General features: G+C 32.3%; 3 protein-coding genes across 6 annotated transcripts in view; 2 read left to right on the top strand and 1 right to left on the bottom strand.

The window, feature by feature from the left end:
- Nucleotides 1–19,926, bottom strand: part of kcc (solute carrier family 12 member kcc) — a 322,100-nt gene that overhangs the window by 186,599 nt on the left and 115,575 nt on the right. The gene's annotated exons all lie outside the window — the stretch shown is intronic.
- Nucleotides 10,451–13,697, top strand: LOC143918025 (uncharacterized). 2 transcript variants are annotated; one of them, XM_077439674.1, is made up of 8 exons: nucleotides 10,451–10,648; nucleotides 10,707–10,833; nucleotides 10,921–11,343; nucleotides 12,648–12,756; nucleotides 12,846–12,993; nucleotides 13,079–13,223; nucleotides 13,294–13,482; nucleotides 13,563–13,697. In XM_077439674.1, the coding sequence occupies exons 1-8, from the start codon at nucleotides 10,532–10,534 to the stop codon at nucleotides 13,679–13,681; spliced, it is 1,377 nt and encodes a 458-aa protein (XP_077295800.1). In that variant the 5' UTR covers nucleotides 10,451–10,531; the 3' UTR covers nucleotides 13,682–13,697. The 2 variants fall into 2 exon arrangements, with proteins under 2 accessions (XP_077295800.1, XP_077295801.1); XM_077439675.1 differs by having other exon boundaries at nucleotides 10,466–10,648; nucleotides 10,921–10,998; nucleotides 13,563–13,696.
- LOC143918075 (monocarboxylate transporter 7-like) lies at nucleotides 15,160–18,141 on the top strand. The gene is made up of 8 exons (XM_077439767.1): nucleotides 15,160–15,392; nucleotides 15,469–15,595; nucleotides 15,670–16,095; nucleotides 16,170–16,299; nucleotides 17,171–17,318; nucleotides 17,415–17,559; nucleotides 17,633–17,821; nucleotides 17,897–18,141. The coding sequence occupies exons 1-8, from the start codon at nucleotides 15,282–15,284 to the stop codon at nucleotides 18,025–18,027; spliced, it is 1,407 nt and encodes a 468-aa protein (XP_077295893.1). The 5' UTR covers nucleotides 15,160–15,281; the 3' UTR covers nucleotides 18,028–18,141.

The raw sequence follows: 19,926 nt of genomic DNA on the forward strand, positions 1-19,926 counted from the left end.
CATAAATAGGCTCAATTTGAGGCTGCACTCGTTTAAAACTGGTATGATCGTGCCGAAAACGGATGTTGCTGTAAAATATGAATAGACAGTCTTTTTTGTGCACTGTGTCCCGAGCTGTTGACGTACAGTGCTGGATAATACAAACGGGTCATAAGTAAAAGAAATACCTACAGAAGCGCAATACTATTAAGAAATTTTTCAATACTGCCATTCTTAAATGAAAATTTTCGTTTGAAATAGTGCCAACTAAAAATTAAACAGCTGTCAAAATTCAAATTGATTAAAAAAGGATGAATAGGCTAAAAATCGTATTTACGAGATTGCACAAATTTAAGAAAATAATAATGTGGAGATCATCATACTTTCTTCAACATACATACATACGTATATAGCCAATATAAACTACTGGAGAAATCATCGAGACGCATATTTTAACTGTATATAATTCTTCTTCATATGTACATATATAAAAATATGTATATATTTTTATTTTTCTTATCTGTCTCTGTTTTTTTCGACCACTGTGGTGCATTAGGGATTCCTGTAATGTCCAAACTTAAATAAATAAATGAAAAAGAACGACAAAAAATTACCAAAAAAAAATATATATATATATATATATATATATATATATATATATATATATATGAAATCATTCAAAACGTTCACGATATAAAAACAGTACCTTAAATTTAATATTTTACGTCAATTCTCACTGTCGCCGCGAAGTTCAAAAATCACACAATATATCTATAAAAATTAACTCTCACTTCTGTTTTATGTGTACATATGTATGTATTTTCATACATACATACGTAATCTAATAAAAAAAATAATTTCTATAATACTTTAATACAAAGTTTTCAGCCTAATGCATGACAACGTGCCCTATTCGTATGGTTCACTTGGCTAGACTGAAAACATTGTGCCGATGCAATGGCATAATAATAAGTACTTACAGTACACAAAAAACGATTGCGTGTTGTTATTTATGAGCTATCGATTATTCAGAACCCACATACCAGTGTAACGAAGGTCGTGTCTGTCTCACGGAAGGGAGAAGAAGGTCAATACGTCGTAGGACCCACCCTTCAGAATTAGATGACACGACTCAAGAACATAAATGGATACAATCCAAAACAAAAAATGCTCGTCTTCGCTTTTTTCATACTCACTTTTGATTGCTCTACAAATCTAAATCAATACGAGGACACTCTGACCACCTTTTATGTTCATATCATTATATAATATTGCCTAGTGACAAACGATTTTCCCTTTTTGAATTTGACAAATTTCGAAATCTTCTCAAAGAATACACTGCATTGAAAATGGGTCAAGTGAGGACTGAATCGCGATATTCCGTTTCCTTTCACAGCATTGAACGGCATGTATGTATTCTCAAATCTTGATGGAAAATATGTCAAGTCGAGTACTTCGAACATCAATTTTATGACATCGATCTTCGTAAAATTCACCCAAATACATTATATTTATTTATTCACAAAGAAAACATCACTACAGATAGCACCAAGTAAATGTAAATAGATATATTGTAGTAAAAAAAACAGCAAACGATATTATGTAGGGCGTTAAACAGATTAAAAAATCTCATTTAAACAAATTCATCTTGATAGCTACCTGATTTATCAATTTGATATATACAACTATATGAATTTTTTTCCCCAAACCAAACCTAGCAACAGTTTGTAAAAATTTATGGTATTGTCGAGTACTTTAGCTAAATATGCCTTAATAAAAGGGGTACGTTTCGTATATTTAATCCGATAAATATAGTAAATAAATTCCAGCATTAATCGCAAAAACGGCTAAGCGATAGCGATTTCACGTTAATTTGGCAATCGGAAAAGCGAGAAAGTTCCAGTTACTAAATTGCGTGATAAAATTTGAGAAACCCGCTCTCGCTACATTTTTTCTTCTCACTGCCTTGTAATATATATATATAACGATTCGTACAATTGAAAAAGGAATGGATATAGTGAACGAGAATGTTTCCAATGCGGTCCAATTACTTTTATTAAGAAAAATCACGCGACGGTAGCAAATTGTATTCCGGGGAGAAAAAGAAAATCACCGACAAATTACTATTAAATACATACATAATCTGTTTAAAAAGTAGCTCCATCGCCATTATTCCGTCGAATTCGATCGTGAATAAAGCACACGCACTTGACTACATACAGATATATGTACAAATAAGAGCTTACAATCCCAAAGGTTGTACTTATCGGTGTGGCATTGATACATTGAAATCGTATTGAATGATTCATGCGAAGTGTGGGGTCAGGTGCTCTAATAACGGGGTATTGATTCAAGGCTTGGTCAGACGGGCGTGTTTATTTGAGATGACAAAGGGAAAACGAATGGGTGCCCCGTTTGTACGTGACGTGAGCTAAACTTAGCTCAATAAAAAAAGTAACAGCCCAAAAAAATAACAACCGAGACGAAAACAAACTGACAAAAAGATGTTCTTGTTAAATCTGTGAAATTCACTAGAGAATATATGCGTACATGTGGAATTGTGAGGTGTGTGGGGAGGGAGTGTACATACATACATACATACACGAATGAGAGGAAAAACTGCTGATGAAAGCGTTTCGAATAAAGAGAAAATTTATTATAATATTTTCGACGGAACAAATAAAAATCTCGACGATTTCATTTTATTAGTTCAAATATGATGTGCAAAGTCAGCGGTGTTATACCGCTATCTGAGCCTGTAAATTTGCTTTTTTTTTTTAATTGAGTTTTTTGTTATTTTATAGAATAAAGTTCTGTAAAAATATTAATTATTATTTTTTTCATTAAATGTTTAATGAAAGCGTTTCTTATAATCATATCTAAATTTCCTACATTATTTTCAGTAAATTCAACCATTTTTCATAAACCCTCCTACAATCAATGTATTATTTTTAATTAAAAAATATCTGATAAATTAGTCGTTTTTAATCTAGATATTTATAATGATACACTTAGAATCCCCTGAACAGCGAAAAGAACCAATGCCTAGATCAAGCATCGGCAAACTTTTTTGGCTACGGGTCAAAATCTACCAAAATATGACTATTAAGAAGATGTTTCAGATCAGTGGGTACTTTCATTTAACAGTCCTTTCCGGAATAATTAGATAAATTTTATTAAGACACAAAGACTCTTCCATTCCTTGTACATTTTCAATATTGTGTGCTTATTTCCTTGGAATCGTGCGTTAAAATCATTATAAGAGCTTTTATATTTGAAAGTAGCAGTATACATAAATAAAATATTTAAAAAAAATTTAATTCAAATACTTTATCAGGTCAAAAATAATTTTTTATCTAGTGATGTATCTAATTAGCATTGCATAAAGAGAATTTATTTTCATATGTATGTATCTACGCAACAAATTGAATATGTAATGAAATATTGAATCTAAATGTTACATGCTAAATATGTATGATAGTTCTTCTTCTTGTTAATGCCTTGTCCGCATCCGGACGTTGGCGACCACCTCGTCGATTATTTGAATATATCCGCATCGGTCTTCAGCGGCTCGGAACAGCTCTTCGGCGCTCATATCGGTCCACATGCGCATGTTTCGAAGCCAAGATAACTTTTTCCTGCCAATCCATTTTTTTCCTTCTATTTTCCCCATGGTTATCAAACGGAGAAATTCGTATTTTGGACCCCGTATCATGTGTCCGAGGTACTCCATCTTTCTCCGCTTGATGACAGAAACAAGTTCCCTGCCTCTCCCCATCATGCCGAGGACAGCTTCGTTTGATATCTTTTTGGTCCACGGAATCTTCAGCATACGCCTATAGACCCACATCTCAAAAGCTTCAATGCGGCTGATCATCTTGGTTTTCAGAGTCCACGTCTCACATCCGTGTAGTAATACTGTCCAGACGTAGCTCTTCGCGAATCTCAACCGCGTATGAAGATTGAGATGCTTGTTTGTAAGGGCCGCCTTCATTTTTACAAATGCTGTTCTAGCCATCTCGATGCGGATTTTTAGATCTTCATCTGGGTCCATCTCTTCATTCAGCCAGGTACCCAGGTATTTGAATCTTTTTACTCTTTCTATCACCTCTCCATCCAAGGTTAGATTCCCGGTGTCTGTTTGCATTCTATCTACTATCATAAATTTTGTTTTCTTTAGATTTATGCGCAGACCTCTTCGATTGCTTTCTTGATGTACACGGTCTAGAGATCTTTGCAGGTCTGCTAAATTTTCAGCGACTAGTGCCGTGTCATCAGCATATCTTATATTGGTGATCGTCTCGCCGCCCACCTTGATGCCCTCCGCCTCTTGGAGAGCATCGTGGAAGATGGATTCGGTGTAGGTGTTAAAAAGAGTAGGTGATAGGATGCATCCTTGCCTGACGCCCCGTTCTATAGGAATCTCATCAGTGAATTGATCATCGACACGTACTACTGCAGTCTGATTCCAATAAATATTTCGTAGCAATCTGACATCTCTGTCATCCAGGCCAATATTTTTTAAAGTTTCCATCAGGCGAGCGTGTTGGACACGGTCAAAGGCCTTTTCAAAGTCTATAAAGCAGATGTACACAGGTTTACGGACTTCTCTGCATCTTTGGAGTAGTGTTTTCATACAGAAAAGGGCCTCTCGGGTACCCAAGCCTTGTCTGAACCCAAAACTATATATAAGTATGATAGTTAAGTCGAGGAAAAGTTCTCAATAGAGTACCTCGATGACATAAATATTTCTTAATGAAATTGATAAAAATTTTCTCTAACTCATGATAAACAATGGTTTTTAAGACTTTCCTTCTAAAAGACACAATTTTGAAAAAAAAATCATTTTAAATAATTTAATAGTATCGTATTAAAAATAAGTGATGGTAAAAGGGCTACGGATTGCGATATTTGAAGTCATCGATAGAATATTTGCAAGGCTGGGCGATAACGATGACGATGCAATGTCGGAATAAGTAGGAAACCCAAAAAAATAGACTAGTGGTTATGTGCAGCAGAAAAGACTAGTGGTTAGCATATAATGCTTTGAACAAAGTGGTCATTGAAACTATTCCAGCAAATTGGCAACCTTACTCATTTTCTCGCAAATCTCGAGTTTTCACCAATCTCGGATTTCACTGAATTGTATAAAATGCTGCAAATTTACAAATTTAACCATAAATTTCTGTGGATGTTAATTGATATGTATTTACTGAATTTTTTAAAAAATGCTGCAAATTTACAAATTTGACCATAGATGTGTCTATGGATGTTAATTCATATGTATTTACTCCGTATAATAATTCTGGTATAAATAAAAAATAAATAGATAAATAAATAATGAACCATTATATATGAGCCACCATAATTGAAAGTGGAATAAGTCCACTTTTCTTAATTTCGATAAATATCTCGCAAAACATTAAATATAAGGTTTTGCGTTTAATAATATTGAAAAAATACTAGTGGCCTGTAATACGTTAATTCTTCTTTTCGGAGATTCTAGATATATCGAATTAAAATAAGTGATAACATTTTGTGTATATAACGTTCGAACAGATATAACGTTCTTGGAATAAAAATTGGACTTCCGCCACTTTCAAATATAACGGCTGATATGTACATACATACTTCTGACACTCGATTTCGTCCGACATACATTTATATGTACAATATTTCCGCGCCTTTGTCATTTTACATACATAAATGTCTTTTAAAATATATTTTATATATATATGTACATGTCACACTCCGTTTCTATTCCTTGCATTAAATTATACTTTCTATACATATGTATGTAAATATTGAAGCATACCTTGTAATGTAAACTCGGTATAAATGAAATTATACTCAATACTTGCAAAAATTTATAACTTTCTCCTAAAGTAATTCAGGCAATGTCTTTACACTAAAAACGTTGAATTCAATATTTGAATACACCTCGATTTTTTTTTACTTTATTCAACTTTGTGCCTTTTCCAGGAACTAAGTCGAGGACAAAACGAGAAAGCGTTGTCCCATAGTTTTTATTGCACATCCGAGCCCACACCCTCCCAACTCCCTCTCATCCCCGCTTTTTGTTTACAGTTTCCCGGGCATGGACCGGGTGGAAGCCCACCCGTTCGTTCACCCTACCCCTTGTTCCGATTTAACAAGTTTCCATTGTGCCTCCAGGTACTATTCCAGAGCACAAAAGCCGCCACACCGATATCGAGTGCACTGGAGCTGCACGCCAAAAATGCATCCTGGACAAATTAAATTGCCCAAGTTGTGTAATCGCACCACGAGATCGCTTCAATTAACATTTGCCAGTTCGAAATACATACAAGACTTCTTACCGATTGAAAAACATGCGATTCAGGAAAATTTATTAACACTTCGCTTAGTTCTAATTCAAACGTACTTACATATATCAAACATACATAAGGATATATTTTATCAAACGAATCGACAAACATGTTTTCAAACCAAGACAAAGGCTTGTATATTTATAAAAATAAATCACGAGATGTTTTCCGAAATGTGGACGCAGTTATTTGAGTGAGTGGTGAAAAGGACGCTACATTATCAGCTGTCGGAAGACGAGATGAAGTGTTTGAGTTGATCTTCTAAGAAGTTCTTAGAAGAACGTTCGACTGACATCAAGGATTACAAAGAATGGATAATATGGCAGACGTGCTTTGAACCGTTCGTGGAAAAAATATAATATCTCAAGACCTGCAAACTGCTTTCATCTCATTTCATAATGTACATACATATATGTATGTACATGTATAAGGATACTTGAGCATATATTATACAACTTTACCCATATACCGTGTATAGATTACGACACTCTCGATACAAGACAATTCAATTTGGGTATAAGCATAATATAACATAATATAACACAAAGGAAACATTATCCTTTCCAAAGCAAAATTCATCTGAATTTATTCATCTGTCTTTCTTCATTATTTCATATACAGTATAAAGAGTACTTTTTATATAATATAATCATATTGTTTTACATGTAGATACATACAATAGCAATTTTTGATTACACGTGCTATTTCTTCTCTATACAATAGAAAATTTCACAAACTTAAGTTACATATATTACGTAGAAACACATTTTTAACTTTATTTTATATGAAAAAGTTTATTTGCAGACAAAGACGTCGAAGTGTAGAACATTTATTATTATTTGAGCAATCGAAAACAAACTAAGCATTCATTGCATATACATATCTACATACATATATATTATAGGTGAATTTACATAAATACATATGTAGTATGCATACATTTAATAAAATTTAGGTATATTTATTTAATTTTAAATTGAACAATAACGAAATACATTGAAATTACAATGATAATTACGTATACATAAAAGATGAAGGCCTCAAAATCTCCCCATAGAAAACTTTTGTATTCTCTCAAGAAGCAGAAGTTCATAAAATGAAAATTGAAATATTAAATTTCAACAACGGCAACCACTACTCGTCTTCTCTGATGGAAAATATTTCGAGAAGTGAATTTTCAAAACGGGAGTTTCTCATTTGAGATTCATCGTTCCCGTACAGATATACATATGCAGATAACCGAATCACTTAATTTTGTTTCATACCTAAAACATCTAGAATACGAGTAACGCTTAATTTATCTATCTACATACAAATAAATGCCAATATGAATTATTTATTAAAAACGGTTTTTAAAAGCAATACTGAACCATAATAAAAAATATAAACAGTCTTTAAATACATTAGTCTCTTGTATTGTACAATAATAATTTTACTGTAATGTTTAGAATTATGAGTGCATACATACATACATACGTATGTACAAAAATCTGACCATAGGGTGTTGCCTTGGTGCAAACTTTTATGTAGAAATTTATGTGTAAAATAAAATAAAATATACAACAAATATAATAAAGTGACTTTTAATGAAAAAGTAGAATAGAATTTGGTTTCCAAAAAAAAAATTAAGACTAATCGTTACGCATCATGTCTATTCGTTCGTTTTGAAACTTGAAATGTTCAAATAATACGTTTTCTTTGGAAAAAAGAAAAGGTTCTATAAGGGAAAAAGAAAAAATATTCAAATAACGAGGGCTTTCAGCCGCCTCGTTCAGTGTATATAAAATTTATGCAAAACGTTTAATAATAGTATGAAGTGTATTTAACAATCATAAACGAGATGCTAATATATTTAATAGCTACTATAAAAATAAATTGGATTATATACTTGCGCTTCTGAAGGTTCTATTAGAATCTATCGAAATCGTAGAAGTAGGTAGATGTGTATTTATGCACATATGTTCGATTTTACTTTTTACATAATTCACCGATTGAATAAATTATATATATTGAGAATTTTTTCATAAAAATAAAATAAGAATTCGCACGAACTTATTTGATTTGAGTCTTGATTCCTTCATAAAAATACCACTAACCTATTTAATCCATAGCGTCTAATTGCTTATCAAGAATTTCACGAACCTGTAACAAAAAAGAACTCATATTAATAAATACTTAATTTCAAAATTATTTATTGACACACATATGTACTTGTATACGAAAAAATATTAATTATTTATATAAATATATACATATGTATGTATGTATGTATATATGCACATTTACGTGTGCACATACAATGTGCAAGTACTTTGAGCTCATTGCCATAAATACTATTTATTTTTTGTTTGATAATTTATGCAAATTAAATTTTAATTAAAAATGAAAATTTATAGCTCTGGCTTGTAAAATTGTATACAGTCATAACCAACACAATGTTTACGCCATGTAAATATATATTTCACTTTGATAACAACGTCTTATCGTTTTCATGAGCACACTGGAGATTATTTGCTACTGTATTCATATAAATGTTCCTATTGCGCATATACATACATGCATATTAGGATTAAGTGAAAATGCAAATTTTGAATATATTATTTTTGGTTTTTTATTTATTTTATTAAAATTTGAACCATTGTGGCATATTAGGAATCCCTAATGTGCCACAATGGTTGAAAAAATAACAGAAAAAAACATTCACATAATCAAAAAACACATAATAATTGTAAAATTGGAAATGTCTTGCATCAACAGTCAACACCAACATACATTTACAAGATGATGTATGTAAAAAAAAACTGCAAATACAAAACATCCCCGTGAGGTCCAAATGGAAGAGAGAAGATTGAAATTCCACTCAGACATCACATAAAATTATCAAAATAATCATGATGACTACCAAAGGCTACACTATACCTATATAAAAAGGCTACATTATTTACATTTGCGCGAATAGGATACAAAAATATGCTGTGACGTCAAACCGCATCCTCTTGTATCCTGCTCGCATATACGTAAGTAAGGCCGTGCAACGAAAACAGGGAGAATTTCACCGCACGCCACTGGTTTATATGTACATACATAATCATATGAAAACGTGTATTGTATCAAAGGACTTTTAAATAAATAAAAAATCATTGATTTTAATCAATGTGCTGTGCCTCCAACCAATCGGTTTATCTCGACAAAATTCACATTTGGCACTAGGACTATCGTGGGAAATCTGAAATTTGAATTTTTCGCTCCGGCTTAATATACCTATACATACGTATATGTACATGTATGTACCTTTATCTTTTTCTCAGCAAATAGCCATCTTTTGGACAGTCATGCTTTACAATTTAAAGCATATATGTACAGTAAGTCATCTACTTACGCGGTTAATTCGTTACAAAATTTTCAAGTCGAAAAGTCAAGGAATTCTTTAATTCGATGTATTTGATGTGTGAACTGTATGTATGTATGTATTAATATTTTTGTATCAAGGGACAATTGAGAAAAATAAGAGTAAGTGTATAAATCTTCATGAAAGTAACATCTATTTGGTAACCGACATTACTGGAATTTTACTGATCATGGTGAACTTGAAGATCGAGTACATAAAAGTGGAAGTGGTCGCGTTGCCATGTTTATTTAGCGGTTATTTACTAAATATATGTACATATTTAATAACGGCAGAAATCAGCGTTTTTTTTTTTTAATTCTCAACCACGTAAGTACGAATTCGCGTAAGTCGAATTCGCGTAAGTCGAGGACTTACTATATTATGCAAAGTTTAAATAATATAATATTAGATATATTTTTTTAGAAAATGGTTGAATTACTATTTACACAAAAATATATTTTATATTTTCATCTGTAGGAAGTATGTAAAAAGTATGAAATTCATACTGTAGGAAGTATGAAATTGCCAATCATGCATTCTTGCATAAAACATAATGTATGTACATAAATGTAATGTAAATAAATGTATAATAAAATTCACAAAAGAAAATAGCATACGATCACATATATATGTATGTGTGTATGCCTTTTAAAGCCTTTAGTGTACTTTGTAATATATATATAATACTTTGTATATTATGTAAATACATATAATACAACGCGTTATATGAAATCACAATGAAATGTTATCCATTGCGAAGCCAGAATTGAAAACGAGTACATCTATTTGAAATAATTAAATCTACGAAAAATTCGTGATGGAAAAAAATAAACACGAACGAATCATTGAAATTATAAACGGCAACGAATACGAAGTCATACCTACGGAAAGGGGATACGCGTATATCATCAGCGTAGCACTCAGCATAACTATAGTAAGTAATTTTTTTCATATATAATTTATTATAAATCATTAAAACAATAAAATTTCAGGTATGTCTCTTCTCGCACATGAACAGTTTAGCTTTACTTTTCCACGATGTACTGATTGAAATCGGATCTGGTACCAATGGAATGACAATGATCCTAGCAGTTCTGTGCATTAACGTATCGATCAGCGGTGAATATATATTTTACATTACAGTAATTACATATATTTTACCTCACAGTAACCAAATTTTAATCATAATTCGCCATTTACTTTCAGGGCTCATCGCCAATGTTGCACTTAAAAGATTTTCACTGCGACAAGTTGGACTATTTGCAGCCATAATATACACTTGTGGTTGGCTATTGATGTCATTTGTCCAAAACATTTATCATGTTATAACCGCTTTCGGGTTTATGTGCGCTTTTGGATCCGGAATGCTATTCACAATATCTTTCGCCTCGTTCAATTCATATTTTTCTGAGAAAAGAATGATGATACTCAGCTTTATACAGTTTATTACCAGTTCAATTACTATGATCTATCCTTTGATTATTGAAAAGCTTCTCCAAAAATATAATAGCAGAGGAACATTATTAATAATATCAGCGTTTATGTCCCACCTTATATTTGCTGTAATTTGCTTCCATCCTGTAGAATGGCACTCCACTGTGCGACTGTGCTATGAACCGGTAAAAAATGGTAAGTATAAAGTTCCGCTTATATTATACAAAACTGCACATCAACAACACTGCACGGAAAACACTAGTTATATTCATGCTATACAGCACCCCGTGTTTTCGGCCTGTTCAAACTTACATATAGTGCAAAGTAAAATCGGCTTACATATATGTACATACAATACAGAGTGCGACGATACGACGCAATATTTCTTGCGTCAAATATTGCGAAAATATTCATATGCGCATGACAGCACTTTCGTTAGTACGGGTGCACTCGCCACTGTGTCGTCACGTCATGCGTGAATATTTCCACAGTAGCCTAAGAAAACAGGTTCTGCTTGATAGGGATGGGTTCAGGATCCAAATGAAAGGCCAAAGTCACTTCACTGCATTTATTCAAGGATTCAGGAGGCCTACACGTAACCACCGCTCACTCCAAAATATTTGATCTACCGTGTGAACCTCCTTATAAAGGACAAGTTGCCCAGCATAGCATCCCCGATCCGTTGGCGTGTCTATTGTCTAGGCATGTAAGTCTACCCGCACTTGCGCCATTCTGTGAGAACTCCAGCGTATCCTTTGTTCGGGCACTTACTGAGTCTCATTAGCCTAATCCGGGGTTTCTATTATTCATCCACGAATGCACTTTGACAGTGGGTAATCTATCCTATGTTCCCACGTTACAATATTTTACATACATAGTATATACAAATATACCAGGAAGGCTTAACAGGTAAACCCCAAATGCGCTTTCCTGATCCACATAATTATTACATAGATACATGTAAATCTAAACAATATCTGACATCTATGGTCAGACATTACAAACATCGTATGAATACGATAAATAACGATGAATAACTTTCATGTAATAATACGAATTTTATATTCGATAAACAACCACAGAGACATCTATGGTGAGCAATATGGTGAAACCTAAGATATAACAATAACTTAAGGTTTGCAACAGAAATTTGGAAATGAAAAGAAGGAAACGCCAATTTTTACAGGAACCGTTTCAATGAAAATCAGAAAAAACGAGACTTGAATTGACGGGAATTGAACCCGTAACATCAAGTACGAAATAATTCAACATCACCACTAGACCACGCTGCTGGTTAATATGAATAGATAGTGTCGGTTGTTGCTGTTTCGAATACGTCACATAGACATTACGTAACATATTAATATGTACATATATCGTACTGCTGCTTACGTGCAGTTGCCGGCTTGAGCTTTGCTGGTATAAACGAAATTCAATATGTAAAAAAAATACAATATTTTTAAAAATGAAAATAAAATAAATATAATGACTATAAATAGATAAGGACATCAAAGAAGACGATGCAAAAGAAATTACAAACAATGATGAGTCGCAAATTGGAAACACTATCGAAAATGACCTCAAATGCAGAGGATTTAAAAATAAAATGTATGTATATACGTTCGAAGCATTTACATTATAGTCACTTATGGATGCATATATTTTTTTAATTCAAAAGCTTCTCAAATTCATTTCAGAATGGCTGTAATGGATTTTTTGAATTTGTCCCTATTGAAAGACTTGGTTTTGCTCAATTTGTTGATAGCAGTTTCTTTGAGTTTACTCATAGATAATACTTTCTTCGTAATATTTCCCCTATACTTATTTGATCTTAAATTTTCCGTGGTATTAATTTTAACTTAATTTCAATGTTTTGAAATACATTCATCGTTCGCCATGAGCTTGACTATCACCGATATTATAATTCTAGGCAGAAGTAGCGGGATGTGCTACGATCTTGGGTGCAAGTGACTTGTGTGGAAGAGCTTTTCTCGTGATATTCTGCAAGTTTTTTAAAATATCCAGTGAACTCATAGTTTACTCTGCTCTTGTGCTTACAACTTTAACCAGAATAGGTTTGCCGGTATACTTCCATAACATATACATTTTACTATTGCCGATATACGACATGTTGTTATGTTTCAGCGTTTTTCTTCTGTTCTTCGCATACGAGCTTAAAATTAATAACACTTATTTTGGGATTCCTGAGAGCTTTTGTGCAGTCTTTGAATACTGTAGTTGTTGCAGATTATATACCAGAAAATTTTTCAGCAGCACTAAGTTTGATGATGTTGATACCTGGTGTCATTAATTTTCCCTTAATGACGATTTTTGGTTGGTAGCACATTTCTGTCGATTCTTTCTCATTTAAATAATATTTAAAATATAAACCACGCATTCGAATCATTTTTTAGGATTTCTACATAGCAACACTGGTAGTTATCTTGCGGGTTATATATTTTTAGCTACAACGAATGCACTTTGTCTGATTCCGTGGACATTTAAACTGTTAAGAGATAAGATTGATAAATAAATACTATTAAGTAATTATTTTTAGTACTATCCCTCACACACATACACACACACACATGGACACCTTCTCAAATTAATTGAAGGCTTCAATAAGGTTCTTAATTATAAAAATATTTAATTTAAAAACTTATTATTGCAATAAAATTTCTACAAATATATAAATCAAATAACACATTTATAATATCTCATTTTAACAGCCATTTCAAATTTCTACAAAATTTGGTTTTTACGTACATATTTATTATTCTATTGCAAATTTTAGATTAACTACCAAAAATTTGATATTATTAGCATATTCTGCTGGTTAGTTGCGTTAAAGTTAACCACCGAGAGGTTTCCGGTTTAAAGCTCTGGGTTGACCTCGACTGAAGAGAATTTACTCGGATTTTTTGCATTGCTGCTGGTCAATCTTGGATATTTGTGACTCCAATTCAATCGTTTCCTATCAGAGTTTGACAATTTATCTGTTTTCATTGTTGAAATGGTTCTTCATTGAAAAGACAAAAACCATCCTACCCACAATTTGAATACGATTTCGTATTTAAAAAATATAAATGTGCGAGTTTAGTGCCATATGTGTCACTCAAGGGCAACCCGTAATGGCATCATGGTAAAATATCAATTTAATTATTAAATAATTGATTTGAGTATAGTCAATATACATTGATTATCAAAAATTCACACTCCAGTTACACAATCGGCATCTTCATCGATACTGACTTTGGATAAAACCAGGACTGTGGAGTCGGAGCATTTCAAACGGAGTCGAAAAAATCAACCGACTCCGACTCCTTTTTATTTATTTTTTTAAATTAATAGTATAACGGCATGCGTCAACTAGAGTCTCCGATTTTATTGAAGTAAATCGACTAATACATTGAAATTTGATAGTTTCTTTATAAAAATTATGAATTTATTATTCATTATAAATAAAATCGTTGAATTGTACATATTTTATGTGTTCTGGCCAAAACCGATGTTTCCTTCGTCTCATACTTTTATTCCCATTTTTTTTATTGAATTAATTTGTTTTTATATGAAATTCATACACATAGTATATTATGAATGTAATTACTTTTTATTTATACCTATTTCATTACCAATAAATAATTCAATAAATTGGGTTACAAGTTGATTTTTTTTTTTTGAAAATCTTTTTATTTTGAAAATTGCAATTATTTTTAATGCTAATAGTTTTATACATTGGCATAAAAAGTCCATCTTACTTAAATCGTTCAAGTTGGAGTTGAAGTTTGAAATCGGAGTCGAAGTCGAAACTTAAAATAAAGCCGGAGACCGAGTCAGAGTCGGAGTCTGTAAATTTTGATCAGACTCCACAACCTAGATAAAATACATAGTAATTTCAAATTCATTTCGAAAAATAATCGAAAGAAAGAATTACAGCTTTTGTTACATAACGAAACTCTTTTACTACATGAATAACAAGATTTTTTGATAAGATTATCAAATGCGCAAGTTCATTTTAAATCTACAGTCTGTGCTGTCAACACGTGTTCAAATTTCATATGAAATATGAAATATGAACATTTTTCTTTGGCATAATTAAACTCATGTATATTAAATAACATAATTAAATAAAAATGAATGAACCTGTGGTGATGACCAAAGTCATCGGAAATGGCGTGTATGAAATAATCCCAACGCAAAGAGGGTACGCATATGTTATTAGCATCGGGCTCAGCATAATTTTGGTAAGACAGTGCTTTGACATATTTCAAATATTTTATAGTATTATATGACCAACAAGGATATTTTATGATTACACAGGTAGTTTTGTATGGCCATTTTAACAGCCTGGGTATGTTATTCAATGATTTCATGATAGACATCGGAGCAGGAGTCGGAGGGTTAACATTTGCTCTGGGGATCAACAACACTTGCATGTCATTCAGCGGTGATTATAACACATTATGTTTTCATTATAATACAATATATGTATAAGTTCAATTTTACAAGTATTTATTCCAGGTATTCTAACTAATGTCGCTTTGAAAAAATTCTCATTGCGTCAAGTGGGTTTATGCGGTGCCATTTTATACAGTTTCGGTTGGCTTTTAACCGGTTTCATCCAATCAATGAATCAAATGATGATCACATTCGGTTTAATGATGGGTGTCGGATGTGGAATATTATTCACAATAGCGTTTGCATCGTTTAATGAGTATTTTTTGGCCGAAAGAAGAGTGATGATACTGAGTACCGTACAATTTTTCACTTGTTCGTTCGGAATGGTATATCCATTTGTTATAGAAAAATTTCTCACTGAATACGGTTACAGGGGTACAATTCTCATCATAGCAGGTATTCTTTTTCATTCTTTTCTGGCCGTAATTTCGTTTCACCCTGTGGAATGGCATTCGAAGAAGAAACTTTTGTACCAAACAGTAAACGAAAGTCAGTATATTTCTAATAATTCATATAAGATACTTTATTTCATTCTATTTATACTTTATTGCCATAATTTTCAGATGACGTCACGGGGGACTTTGGTATTGACGAAAACATTAAATTAAAAACGAAATTTACCGTTGAAAGAGTTGACGATGGCAACATAGAACATGGACAAACTGCTGCTAAAAATAAAATCGCCGGAAAACTGTTCGTAAACATGAAAACTATTTGTTATTAAAATCCTTTAAATATCTATTGAATGAGACGATTTCTGATAAATTCTTTTGAATTTGTAAAAATAGTAAGAAAGTGGTGGTTTCATCAAAAATCCAAAATCTACGTATCCAATAAAAATCGATTGATCCATAGATCAATCGATTTTTATAAAATATATCATCATCAACTACAGCCACTCACCATCCTCTGTTGGATGAAGGCCTCTCCAACACGCTTCTATTCGTTTCAGTTTTGCGCAACTCTCATCCATTTCCTCCCACACATTTTCTTAATTTCGTCTTCCCATATTCTTTGCGGTCTTCCTTTTACCCTTTTACATTCTCTCGGGTACCATTCTTACACTTATTTTGTACACCTTTCGTGTACAAATCATCATCACTTACAGCCATTCACTATCCGCTTCCGAATGAAGGCCTCTACAATACCCTTCCAATCGTCTCTATTTTGCGCAACTCTCATCCATCCCATCATTTTTCTAATTTTGTCTAACCATCTTCCTCACGATCTTCCTTTTATCCTTTTTAATTATCTCTGGTACCATTCTAGCACTTTTTTCTGTTGGATTATATTATCTCATACGCCACTCAATTAATTAGACTGAAACTTGTATACATACATACGAAAATATACATGACAAATTGTACGTGTAATAAGAATTGATTTCCAAACGTTTTTAAGCGCACATACATACATATATATATATATATATATATATATATATATATATATATATATATATATATATATATATATATATATATATATATATATATATATATATCATTGTACATTGCTGTATGTATGATACATTAAACCTGACATTGCTGTACATTATTTTCAGACAAGTGATAACACAGTTGTTCGACCTATCACTCTTGAAGGACATCGTATTTTTAAACTTGATGATAGGCTTAACGACCGGATTAATGGCGGACATATCGTTCTTCACAATATTTCCCGGATTCCTATACGACGTCGGATTTGACATGGTATCAAAACTTAAATTATCACATCAACCTACAGCCTCGATACTAGTACAATACAAACACATTTCTTAATAATCCAAAACGTTGTAACAATTTCAGTCTCAAGTGGCGAAGTCCCTATCGATTTTGGGCGGGAGCGACCTAGTCGGGAGAGCTTTTCTCGTAATTTTCCTCAAGTTTTACAAGGTTCGAGGCGAACTCATATTTTATTTCGGCATCTTATTGACGACCTTAACGAGAATAGGTCAGTACGTGTGCATACGAAACGATCGCGCCTTGACTTCGCCCAAGTTATTCAACATTGATCACTGTTTCAGTATTCTTCTTCTGCACGACGTACACGACTTTGAGCATAATCACGGGTATTTTGGGCTTTCTGAGAGCTCTGATACAATCACCTTACGCTGCAGTATACGCTGAATATGCACACGAAAGATTCTCAGCTGCCATGGGTTGGGGTATGTTATTTTACGGCACTCTCAGCATGCCACTTATGACTGTCTTAGGTATGTGTAATCATAACATTTCCATAATGATTCTGATTCGGAAACACTAACCTCTTATATTTGATTAATTTTCAGGTTCTTTGTATGGAAAAACTAACAGTCACTTTAGTGGATTTGTACTATTGACATTTTTTAATTTAATTTGCATAGTACCTTGGACGATCAAGCTATGGTATTTTAGAAGATTGGACAATAATAGAATATAAATATTTATTTTTTAATAGTAAATATACTTTTTTTTAATATGACTTTGCGTATTTATTTCAGCGGTTAATTGAGCCGCCGAACAAATAACGTGGAACATTTTTTAGTCTATAGTTTTTTTTTCAACCATTCTAAAGAATGCATGTACGTATTTATATAATTATGTATATACATAATTATATAAAAATGTATTTGTTTTTAGTGTATTTTATATAATTATGTATATACATAATTATATAAAAATGTCGTGTAATTAAGCACAGTTTATATAATGTAATTTATTGTCGCTGCGCATAATTAAAACGCAAACCAGAAAAATAAAGACGAATGTCGCCTTGAAACACTCTTCTTGAAACACACTATTCACTAAGAATGAATACACAAAGGCTTAACCATCTTCTTTTTGAATTTAATTATTTATTTTCTTAATCGTTCAATGCAGCAATTCTACAAATACACGTCACACATCAAACACCAAAACATGCAACACTATCTATTAAACAGATTTTTTTTTTAGCATAAAACGACATCTATTCGTGAGGGCACATTTCTATGTATGTGATTCTACGTTTAAAAACGGCACACAAATCCACTGGTATTATTCCTAAGACGGGATCAATACTGGAAACCTTTCAATCAAAATCTCAATGTTGAAACAAACTGAACACGGGTAGATAAATTAAAAACTGCTAATATTTAATACAAAAAGAAACAGAGCATCGTGAGAAAGAACTGAACAAAGTTTCGTCGTAACGTACATCAAACTATGTACATAAAAATACACTATCAACCTTCATTCACATCGTATGATCATTTAAATAAACCGTTACAAAAACTTCGAACGAAGGAGTTGCAGGATATACACATCGGAAAATGTTCGCACGTAAAATTGATGCGATTCGCAAAGACCTGAGTTTTTACGAGGTAAGTCCAAGGGCGTATCGACCCGCCACTCTGTCTCAGTCAGCTTCCTCTATCCGTGGGTCTGGGGTCCCTCCTATCCGAGACCCTAATGACGCATAGACTAATCCTCTCTCACTTTTGTACGGGAGCTTGTTCTTAATTTGAAACGTAGTCCTGTCCTCGCTAACGAACGCTATACGTTATCCGAGGAAATCCTCGCTTATCGCGCAGAACACTTACTTATCAACCATACAAAACGACCTTTTCAAATAATGTATGAAAAAAAAACGAGTCGAGAAAAACTCGCCAGATATTAATGTATCTTTGGCATATTAATTTGGCTCGCCCAATTCCCTGTGCGTTTCACATATTTTATTGTCAACATATATTTTCAAAGTCTCAATTATTATATTATGTAATTGAGCTTTTGAAAACGATGATTAAGTTTACATTAATTGTATATATGTATGTAGGTAGTTGTATGCCGATGTACACTAAAGAGATCAAGTAATTATTCCATACTAATATTATACATTTTTCACGAATCATTGATTTTTTATAAATTTAGTCGATTCATATTTCTATAGATGCTAATATCAAATTAGAAATTTTATATATGTTTACATATTTCTATTGCGATATTATATAATCGTGTCAAATTAAAAGAACTTCATCATATATTTTCGGTATACATAGGTACTAAAATAATTTATTTCAATCAAAATTTAATTTAAATCATTACAATTGAAAAAATATATCGTATTACTAAATTAATTTTAATCTGATATTGTTAGTAATTTTTCTAACGGAAGTTTGTAATAATTTTTATTATTTTAATAAAATAATCGGAAAACAAAGGAAAATTCTCGAGGAAATTTTCAAAATATACGACGTTTACTAGTGGCATCTATCATGTTTAAGAAAAACTATTTATACAAGCTAGTAACAAAATATATCAATAGAGGATGCATTATTTGCAATAATAATTATCCAAATAA

This window comes from Arctopsyche grandis, chromosome 10 (genome assembly GCF_051622035.1).
Source record: "Arctopsyche grandis isolate Sample6627 chromosome 10, ASM5162203v2, whole genome shotgun sequence".
Taxonomy (NCBI): Eukaryota; Metazoa; Arthropoda; class Insecta; order Trichoptera; family Hydropsychidae; genus Arctopsyche; species Arctopsyche grandis.

Bases quoted from the DNA above. Each gene is read 5' to 3' on its own strand.
- LOC143918025 (XM_077439674.1), top strand. From the start codon at position 10,532: ATGGAAAAAAATAAACACGAACGAATCATTGAAATTATAAACGGCAAC. The intron at 10,649-10,706 runs GTAAGTAATTTT...ATAAAATTTCAG, and splicing joins TAGCACTCAGCATAACTATA to GTATGTCTCTTCTCGCACAT. The intron at 12,757-12,845 runs GTATGTATATAC...AATTCATTTCAG, and splicing joins AGAGGATTTAAAAATAAAAT to AATGGCTGTAATGGATTTTT.
- LOC143918075 (XM_077439767.1), top strand. From the start codon at position 15,282: ATGAATGAACCTGTGGTGATGACCAAAGTCATCGGAAATGGCGTGTAT. The intron at 15,596-15,669 runs GTGATTATAACA...TATTTATTCCAG, and splicing joins CACTTGCATGTCATTCAGCG to GTATTCTAACTAATGTCGCT. The intron at 17,319-17,414 runs GTATCAAAACTT...TAACAATTTCAG, and splicing joins ACGACGTCGGATTTGACATG to TCTCAAGTGGCGAAGTCCCT.